A 10264-nucleotide genomic window follows, 5' to 3' on the forward strand; every position below is an offset into this window, starting at 1 on the left:
AGCTGGATATATTGGATTAAAAGCCGCTATGACTGACTCACAGATGCGAAAGTTTTGCATGCTTACGTCCCGCTTGTAGGTCAATGAGACTACAATAATTGAGACAGCAAGATGTTTCAGTGAAAAGGATCTAATTTGTTTTGCTGGCAACACAGGGCAGTTCACACTGTATGCTTTATACATACCCTATTATTGACAGCAAGCCTGTTTCTAGTTTGAACTTGTGAACCCATTTGTTAGGACTGTTGAGACAGGAAAACAACAACCACAACTACTACACAAGCAATGTCAAACTTTTATTTCAAACTTTTGCAATACTGCATTAGTTACTGATTGATACGGAGAAAACCTCCCAGCAGTTTCTTCTCTTTATATAAACATAATACTGCAACTTTACAGCAATCAGAACCCCGTCTCTAAAATACTTCTGCATAACTGCAAGCGGGTTAAAAAAAAAAGGCTTAGGTTTTATATTGTTGATTTATTTCTGAACTATAGTCTGCCCTCATGATTTCAAATTCTATCGCAGTAAAAATTTCCAGCTATGTGGACCCGTAGTGTGCTGTCATCAACACATAAAATACACCATTAAACTTCATGTGGTTTTGAGTCCCACGACCACAAATTAAAGTTATAGGAATGAGAAACAACACGTGGAAGAGTGAAATAGGTACAGTTGGCCCAGAGTCGCACAAAGATACAAAGTCAACGTAGGCACTGCAGAAGGGAAAATCAAATGCCTTCATTTCCAAAACAGGTCATTCCTGACAAAGACACCAGTGAAGCACAGTTCATCAGAATAAAGACGAGGCTTTTCTGATTCATATTTGAAAGATGCAAGTTTTTATCGGTCTGCGTGAACAAGACTTAACTTTGTTTAAAATACTTCTTAGAAACTGCTTTGCTCAAGTTGTCTTTTCCCTTTCAATTGTTTTAAAAACGAGAATTATTTCAGCTAGCACAAGCTGGGCACAATCCATTTCACAGGCAACCGTTCTTTACACACTGCCTATCCCAGCAAAGAGCATGTTCAGATGGAGCTTTTCAATCGGTCTGTTTTACAGAACTAAATCAAGGTTGGTTTTTCTTTTTATTTTGTTTTGCTTTTTTAAGCATCTTGTGTGCCACAGAGCAAGCTCTGAAAAAACACACACATCTGCACAGTAATATCGTTTTCCTGTCTCGTTCGGTTTTTATACCGATCTCAAGCAACGACTGTTTCTGTTGTGCAGGCTTGTTTTTTGACACTTGCCTACTGCATCTATTAAGATGTTAACAAGCAGTAAGCAGCGTGGAAAAAAAACCCCAAGGCATACACCAGTCCCGGAAACCACTGGGCAGAACAGAAATTATGTATAATAGAAGAAAACCTTCAAAGATCTGCCTTTGGCTTTTTGCTTGTTTCTGAGAGGCACTTATGAAAAAGAGGTCCAGATGAAGAGGTCCAGACACCAAAGAGGCACTGGTACACATCAGACTGACACGTAAAAGGTAGAAGGATGCATTCCTGCAAGAGGCATGGCCCAGCAGCTAGGCCATCGGAACAGGGATTAGAAATTTTCCTCTCAGTGCCAAGCTCTCACTGACTGGAGGAGTCAGTTGGTCCTGGGCAGAGATTTCCGCTGCGTGCCTCAGTTTCTCCATCTGCAACACTTAACCTCTTTGCTGAAACGCTTTGAGGTGCACATACAGAAATCAATAAATAACATACGAATCTTAACGGGTTGTGACAGATCCTTTAGAAAACTAGACCCCTCTCCCCATGCTCCATAAAGAACTAGAAATATTTATACAATTAAAAAAATATTTTTTTTCTTTTTTTTTAACACAATGTTCAGGAAGTAAAATTCAACAAGACAGCTCAATTTTGTTGCTAACCAGTTCTACATGTTTCACATGTTTCTACAGTGAATCCAATGGCGCAGAAAAGGGTATATTTAAGCGCCTATAAAACCAAATTTGGCAATATTTGCACAACAGAATCCTAGCCCAGACATTTTAGCTTTTAATTAAAACAGTGGAACACAACACTAGTTCTACATTTCTTAGCCCTTACTGTTTACTTATCAATCCTTTTCAACTCCAGAGAATGAAAACTCAGACTATTTTGTGCTTAGTGAAGGCAATCAGTTCCTGTTCTTACCACCTTCTCCCTCCATAGATTATATAAAGTAAGAAAAGGCAGACAGAAGGAATACGTTGCCAAAGAAAAGCAGTCCTAACTCAGCAGGAATCAGGACAAACCAATTTATAGTCCTGTTTTCACATTAAACTACTCGAGAAGGGAAAAACGTTATTGAAGACCTCCTGTTCAAATCCTAACCTAAAATATGGGCAAGACAATTCTATAACATCGCATGCTTATATAAAATGCATACAACGCTATATAACTCCAGCCCTACAGACTGAGTTTCCTATTAACTCTCCTGAGATAACTATCTGGTACGCTTTTACCAATTTTTTGTTGTTGTGGGCAAGAACTGTTCTCAACAATGAGTACCTGGGGATATGCTGGGGAAAGCAGGCATCAAAAGGCAAGTGGGGAGCGGTTCTCTTCATTTCCTTTTGTCCTGCAAAGTCTTCTCCTTTGCTTCCCCCTGGCACCACTAAAACCAGCAGGTGGGCTTTCAGAGAGCTGCCTTTCCAGCACCATCCCCGCTACCAAATTCACTCATTGCTACAGAATAATTGTGGGAAGGCAATTCATCAGCAATTGCAAAGCTATTTGAGATGGTAGGATACGGGGTGTTCTAAAAGTGAAAAGGACTGTTGTTCTGTCATACAAAGGAGTTTACAACCTATTCCTCATTCAGCTCCCGGTGCCCTAATAAAGCGGCAGCAGAACAGAACACATAGGATTGTGCTAGACAGAGGGTGAGCGAGAAGGAACGAAGAGAAGGCAACTGGGCAATTCTTGACAAGAAATGTGAGGTCTCTGCTGTTAAGCCCCCCAGTCAGCGTACACCTAAGTGAGGGCTGTGCTACACCATTTCTCAAATTCACACTGATAATTTTACAGGTCTGGTTACGTGGGACACCATGCTAATCCACACCTGGCTTCACATCTTAAGGACAGTTAGTGGCAATGACGAGATGGGTTGGTCTCTCCAGGACACGTAAGCAGAGGTATGTAGTTCCAGAGCACGAAGTAAAGAGTTTGCTGTAATCCCACACTGGGAATCCACCAGCACAGAGAGACCGCTTGAACTCTGCGTGCGTCAAATGAAGGTCACTGTAACACTTGGGACTGGTGCCTCTGTGCATGGTGGGTGCAGGCGGTGCGGAATAAAAGGTGCAACAATATTAAAAATATACCTTCGACATCCTTCGCCCTGCCTGAGACAGGCCATCACGTGTCAGAAGATGAAGTGCTCAAAATTAAAAAAAAAATTAATCCAAGCCATGTGCTTGAACAGGGACTGTGCTACATTACTGGCAGCAGAGCTCCCAGTTGCTGCTACACTAGAAGGAAGAGAAATCTTCTCGCTCCTCTCTTCTTTCCACTCCTCACTCCAAGTCATTGCAGCAAGCTCTACTGAGAACAAATACGCACTAAACAGAAGGCAGTTCACGATCATGTAAAAAAAAACCCCAAAACCAGTGACAGACAGTTTAGGAAAAAATGATGATGATAATAATAAAAGGACATTGCTGCTAGACCCCAGGCAGATGGTGCAGTCAGTGCATCTAACAGCAAGCCCAGCCTGGCGGGGTTGTCTCTTTTATGTTAATATAATCCCCACTCCCGGCAGCAGAGGAACTTCCATCACCAGTGGATGAGGACATCATCTTTTCAATCAGGACTCTAGAAGACAAACGAAGGTGAGTTTGTTTCGGGTTTTTTAAACAGGCAGCATTGGGCCGCACAGTTTTTCAGCAGTACAAAAAAGAAATAGCAATTCATTCTAGAAGGACACAAAACTCCAGAACTTTAGTGACTAAACGATCAGGTTAAGGAGCCTCCTAGCACTGACAACAGCATGACTGCTATTACCTGGCAGCATCAGAAGACTCTGCAGTGACCAGGTAACTAACAACGCCTACTGCCATCACCTCACCTCGGGTCCAGTTTAGGACTGGGACACAGCAACAGGCTTCCTAGGTACGAACTGCCCAACCTCAAGATCAGGTGCGAATACCCAGTCGAATGCCTTTCAGGAAAGGCCAAATTCTCCATCAAAGGATTGGTGCATCACAAAAGAATTTCTAGTATCTTTGCAGAAGAAGTCCCATCCTCCTGGTAGAGGCCAGCGTATGAAAAAACATCCCTGGTATTGTTCAAAGCATTTCTGCTTCCAAAAGCATGTCAGAGCTTAACCAAGGAGAGAAAAACTTCTGACCTTTCAGAATTCAGTTTCCCTTCGGGAGATTTACTTGCGTGTTATTGCTGCTATTTGTTACCTACCGACAGCCTCTCCCCTCACCTCAAAGACGGCCGTGTCTGAAAGAGGGGATTAACTCTTAGATGTATCACCAGTCATTGTGCCTACCTCATGGACTCGTTAATATTCTTGTTTTCCTTGACAGACGTCTCCACCCAACCAGAAAAGCCATTTTCTTTGCTGAACCGATCCACTTCGTCTCTTGTCACTGCCCATGGGGAAAGGTCGCACTGTAAAACAAGAATCAGTCATTTTCAGTTTAGCCTTTTAATTTTTAAGCTGGGAGGGGAATTCTCCCCCTCAGCATTTACTGCCTGTGTGCGGCAGGCAGGCAGCAGGCAGGCTCGGCCCTTCACATCTCCCAGATCGCAAGCTGATAGTTCTTAGGGCAAGGTTCTTAATGGGGTGTTGCAAGCAGCAATATATTTATCTCATCTGAGATACTTGACACACCTCAGTCAAGCATGCATGGAATGGAAGTTCATCCAGCACCGGACAAGAAAGCATTGTCATTCATCCAAAATTTGCCCGGCCTCTCAGCAGCAAGGAAACGTTACTGGTGTGGTGCCACTGAGGCAGCCGCGCTGGTGCCACTGGGATGTCCAAGAGGCAGCGAGAAAACCTGTCCCATAACAGCTCGTGTGAGTCTGACTGCAGGGCGCAGAGTCACACAGATTTCCCTAAGGCAGGCAGAATTGTTACCTTAAAACAGCTATCGAGGGAAAGCCCTATTTGTGAAGAAGTGGAGAAGAAACGCCGCTCTCCTGCCCACCCATCACGTTTTTGAGTCATCTCCAGTTTTAGGCTCTCTCAAACCAGGCAAGTCTCAAACTGAATCTGGAAAGGGCCGCTGAGCCAACGTTGGCACATGAAGAACATAAAGGTAGTTTTTAAACGAAAGAAAAATAAATCATTAAAAGACAGCAACCAATCTACACAGTGAAACCTGACCCTGCATCCAAATGAAGACCAGACATCCCTCTGGCAGCTCTGAGCAGGAACTTTACCTGCAGCGTCACACAACCTTCCCAGGCTACGGCAAGTTAAAGACCAAAAAAGAAAAAAAAAAGCTTTATAACCCAGGAGCTACAGAGCTCGAGCTCCACAGCACAAGGCAGAGCAGTCGTTAACACCTCCTTAGTGCCATCCAGGTATTAAGTCCTACCAGCGTCCTAGTTAAGGAGGAGAATCCTTGCTAGAGAAAGAAAATTCAGGAAGAGTTAAGGAAAGGATTAAAAAGACCACAGGCTAGGGGACAACTCTGGGCAAGGCTTAGTGCTCAAGGGGTCTCCTTCCAGTTTGCACTCCCGTGCGCAGACGCGCACAAGCACACAGAGCGCGTCTCCAGCTCACTTTGTTAGCCAGCAGCAGGCACGGCACGGGGTTCCCATCTGGCAGCATGAGCTTGCTGTCCAAATCCTGCTTCCACTTCTGGCTGTTGCTGAACGTGCTGATGTTGGTGACGTCAAACATGATAACGCAGGCTGACGCCTCCCTGTAGTACAGCCGGGTCATGGAGGTGAAGCGCTCCTGCCCTTCAGGATCAAAAGGAAAAAAAAAAAATTAAAATTCTGTCCCCCCCAGAGTTACCATTTTCAGATTTGTTCACGCAAATAAGATGCTCATCACGGTACCTCATTTTCTCAGCTGGCACTAACGATCTCCACTTAAGTCATGAGGAAGTGCAGGCATTGAGATGCGTCCTGCCCGGGGTCCCTCAGCAATGCAGCGGCAGAACTGGAACAAGCTGGGGAGCTCTCAATCCTGACCCAGAGGCTCAGATGTCCCAGAAAGACTTGCATTACTCCCAGGGTAACAATCTAAATCTCGTGTCCCCGACCACGCGCTCACCTCCCCGTGAGCAGGACCCCGCCAGCAGCAGGTGCTGGCCACCACCAGCCGCCCCTGCCCCGGCAGCACCGTGCCACCGCCGTGGACGCGGGCTGCTGCCTGCTGCGGGCACAGCGTTACAGACCAGGCTCTCCGGAGAGAAAAAATCGATTCTAAACAACACCCGTTAAAACTCACATACGCTGTTATTACTGCTTAAGCCTTACGGCCTGCCTGCACTACCAAAACGGCACCCAGAGAGTAACTCCGCCGGCTGCTGCCTGGTTTGATTGTGCCTGTGTAGGCGGGACACAGCACAGAGCGCTCACAGCGCATCACAGGGGTCAGCGCGCGGTGAAACCGGAGGGGTTCCACCGTGGGCTCCCGTGCAGCCCCGTAGCTGCTCAACAGGCTTTTTGCTCGGAAGCCGCGGAGAGCCGAGCGCTGGGTGCCTCCAACCGCCTGACCTCCTCCGCAGCCCCGAGGTGGAAGGCAATGCAGCAGGGCCGTCGGTCGTGCCTCCCCCCCGGCTTAGGGCTCGACCGTGACCAGCGCGGCCCCTCCGCTTTCCAAATCTTAAACGCCTTTTCGGGGATGAAATGGAAATCACTTTCTTGCTGCAATCCTCTTGCTGCAAACTTCTCCTTCCTGTTTTCTTTTTAAGGATTCCAGATGCAGACGCCTGAGCAGCGAAACCGGAGGAAACCACAACCCTGTTTTCCTCACCAGAGGTGCCATTTTAGAGACGCTACGGCACCGGCCTGTCCTCGGTCTCCTGCTGCTAGGGAGATTCGGGAACCGCGTTTCCCTGCGCCTCTCTGGGCGCCCCTGGCTCCACTCCACCGCAAGTAACGCTGTCCCCCAGAGCGTGCCCCGCGCCGACCCCCCCCCACCTCGGGGGCACCCAGCGGTCTCCTCTTGCCGTGACTGCTCCCGAGGGATCCACTGGCTCTGCTCGCACAGGTCAGAGCAGCCAGATCGCCTCCTCCCAGCCCCGTTCCTGATCCCGGCAGCCAAAGCAGCGCGCGGTCAGTGGAGCTGCTCCACGCTCAGACACAAGGATCAGGCCTTCCTGGCTGCCATGCCAGAAATCAGGATTTTAACAGAAGACTTGGAGCTGAGAAGTTACATATCCAGCTACAAATCAGCCCGTTTCCCCATTCACTCTGCTCTGGCTTCAAAATTGAAAAGGAAGGCTCGATAGGATTTATCATCTGCACTGCTGCCTTCTTTGCAGATGGGTTTTTGATTAAATATTTAAATGACTACTGCAAACTAGAGACAGCACTGCAAACCAGAGCAGTCCTGCCCCTTGGATCCACAGGCTTTTAGGATTTATTTTTGTAGCAGACTCCTATTGAAAGAAAGAAAAAGAAAGGGGAAAAGAAAAAAAAGGCCCAAGCCATGAGAGCTTTAAATTCTGCTCCTGAGCAGCTTCGTGGTTCGTGTGAACGTACCTGCAATGTCCCAGAGCTGAAGTCGCACTGTCTCCGATTCCGACCACTGGACCACCTTCAGAGCAAAATCCACTAGAGAACCCCCCAAAAGAAAGGAAACTTAATTAGGGGCATTCTGCACCACGGGGCTTGTTTCTCCGCAGCCTCTCACCATTCCCCAGCACAGGCCAACCCAGCAACCGCTTTCACAGCCACGGCAGCTCGTGCTGGACCATCACCCACACCAGCACAGACCAGACACAGACCAGGAGGGTCTGCAAGTGCTGTCCCCTCTCCTCCATCGCAGAAAGCTGCAGAAGTGCTAAATCCAGAGGGTTCCACACAGCGTCTGCTCCACACCCTGCAGAGAAGATGACCACAGGCACACAAAATGCCTTCAGCTAAGCAGAAGTCGAGCACGTTATCAGCATCTCATCCCTCCCCTGGATGCTACGCTGGGCTTGTCCCTTCCTGAACTTCAGATTAGAGAGTTAAATAACACAAGGAGTGGAGCAGCATTCCTGCCCGTCTTGCAAAGCCCAGCCTGGCAGGTCTGCTGTCGAAGCCCTCGCAAACGGCAGCAGAGAGGCTGCTCTGCAATTCTTTGGGAAGGAGGACGGCAAGGCGGAATTTTTCCAGCAAACGCAGCGCTGGGTGGACTCCACTCCCCCAAATCGTGGGGCTTTTCAGAATCCTGGACCAGCAGGGTTTGTAACCATCCCATGCACAACTCCCCGTTTGCGGCAGGGAGCTCAGGCACTCGTTCCTGGTCCCTGCAGTTGTAACACCGGCACTAGCGACACTAACCAAGAGCAAAGAAGCAGAAATTAAAACGCTCAGGAGTAAGAATTCCTGCAGCACATAACCCTGAATAACCACAGGCAAACAAAAGGATCCTGGAAACCTTATTGCTTGGAGAGCTTTAAGGAGAGCTTCCCTCGCCTGACTCTAAATGCCAGTAAAATGCCGGATTTGCTGCTGCTGCCTGCCTGTGTTCTGTGCTGCCTAAACCGTCCAGCCGCTGGTCCGTGGAGCCCCGGGGTCCCTCACACCCACCCCTACACCTCAGCTGTACCAGTGCAGGGAGCAGAAAGGGGAAACACTGCGTTTTTCTCAGATTACGATGCATCAGGTTTTCACTGCAGGGGGAAAACTGTCCAGCTACGCTGCCAGCCATGCCCAACAGGCCCGGAACTTACTGAAGCCAGGAACTGATTAAAAAGAAGTGAAAAAAAGAAAAAAAAGGAAAAGAAAAATGTCTGCAGCTCTTACTGCTGGGAGTGACAGTGCGGGCACAGCCCAAGCGCTCTGCCCCTGTGGAATGTGGCCCTCCAGTGTTTTCAACATTCATCCCCTCTTGATTCATGAACAGGAAGATTTAAACAGCCGTGCTCTGCCCCCACTATTTTGGGTCCTCAGGGAGATTTACTGGGTAAAGCCTTGGCACCTCTCGCTCCTTATAGATTATTCATTTACACCGACGTTAAACAAAGAACAACTTAATCTTGTTCCCAGCCTCCTTGTTACAAAGCTGTCGTTTCCCCCATCATCTTTCCAGAGCACTGCTGATACTTTAGCGGTGGTTTCGTAATGTTAAATAAACGTCAAACCAACGCCGTTCTTGTTTTTGCTAGAAAGATCTGAGGCTGCGATCTCAAACTCTCCAGGTTAAAACTCCTGGGGATGGTTGTTCCATGGTTGATGATGATGATGGTTGTTCGGGATGGGGCACCCCGAGCCTGCCCTGAGGAGGGACAGAAGTTTGTCACCGGGCCGCGAGGAGCTGCACCCCAGAGCTGCTGCAGGAGCTGCAAAATACAGCAACTGCCGACGGGCGGCCGTTCCTTTTACAAATCCTTGCTTCCACGTCTGCAGGGAAGGAGCGGAGCGGGGTTCCCGCTACAGCCCACGAGCAAGGGGAGCTTAATACTAATAAATGCAACAGTCAGGCGGGCGTTTTAAGCCGAACGAGGACCCCACTGCGCTTTAGAAGAGAGATGAACTGCAGAGCAGGCCGGCACGGCCACTGCTCGCTTCGCAAACCAGCCGCCAGCCTCCGGAGAGGCCAAGCGCTCCGCCAGGCCCCCGCCGCCCCCCGGGGCGCCGCCCCCCGCCGCGGAGCCCCGCGCACCTCCCACCGTGGACTTGTAGTGCCGGTTGAAGCTGTCGTTGGCGTAGCGCTGCACCAGCGACGTCTTCCCCACCGTGGCGTCCCCCACCACCAGCACCTTGAACATGCGATCGCGCTGCCCCATCCCGGCCCCGGCCCCGGCCCCGCCGCGGTCATGTGAGGGTCAGGTGGAGGCAGCGGCGGAACCGCTCCTGCCGCGGGGCTGCCGGGACCTGTAGTCCGCACCGCCGGGACCTGCCCCCCGCCCCATGCACCCCTGCACGCCCGGACGCAGCCCTCTGCACCCACGGACCCAGCCCCATGCACCCCTGCACGCCCGGACGCAGCCCTCTGCACCCGCGGACCCAGCCCCATGCACCTCTGCACCCCCGGACGCAGCCCTCTGCACCCGCGGACCCAGCCCCATGCACCCCTGCACCCCCGGGCCCTGCTCCCCCAGACCCAGACCCATGCACCCCTGCACCCTGCCCCATGTACCCCTGCAC

The 10264-nt window shown here is 49.6% G+C and overlaps 1 protein-coding gene across 2 annotated transcripts; it reads right to left on the reverse strand.

Moving 5' to 3' along the window:
* Window positions 1-275: 275 nt before the first annotated feature.
* RAB29 (RAB29, member RAS oncogene family) lies at window positions 276-9921 on the reverse strand. 2 transcript variants are annotated; one of them, XM_075174442.1, is made up of 5 exons: window positions 9780-9921; window positions 7670-7741; window positions 5736-5917; window positions 4491-4612; window positions 276-3805 (listed from the first exon to the last, which is right to left on the reverse strand). In XM_075174442.1, the coding sequence occupies exons 1-5, from the start codon at window positions 9901-9903 to the stop codon at window positions 3688-3690; spliced, it is 618 nt and encodes a 205-aa protein (XP_075030543.1). In that variant the 5' UTR covers window positions 9904-9921; the 3' UTR covers window positions 276-3687. The 2 variants fall into 2 exon arrangements, with proteins under 2 accessions (XP_075030543.1, XP_075030542.1); XM_075174441.1 differs by lacking the exons at window positions 7670-7741; window positions 9780-9921 and adding an exon at window positions 6017-6565.
* Window positions 9922-10264: the final 343 nt, after the last annotated feature.

The sequence above is a fragment of the Calonectris borealis genome, chromosome 26 (genome assembly GCF_964195595.1).
Source record: "Calonectris borealis chromosome 26, bCalBor7.hap1.2, whole genome shotgun sequence".
Taxonomy (NCBI): Eukaryota; Metazoa; Chordata; class Aves; order Procellariiformes; family Procellariidae; genus Calonectris; species Calonectris borealis.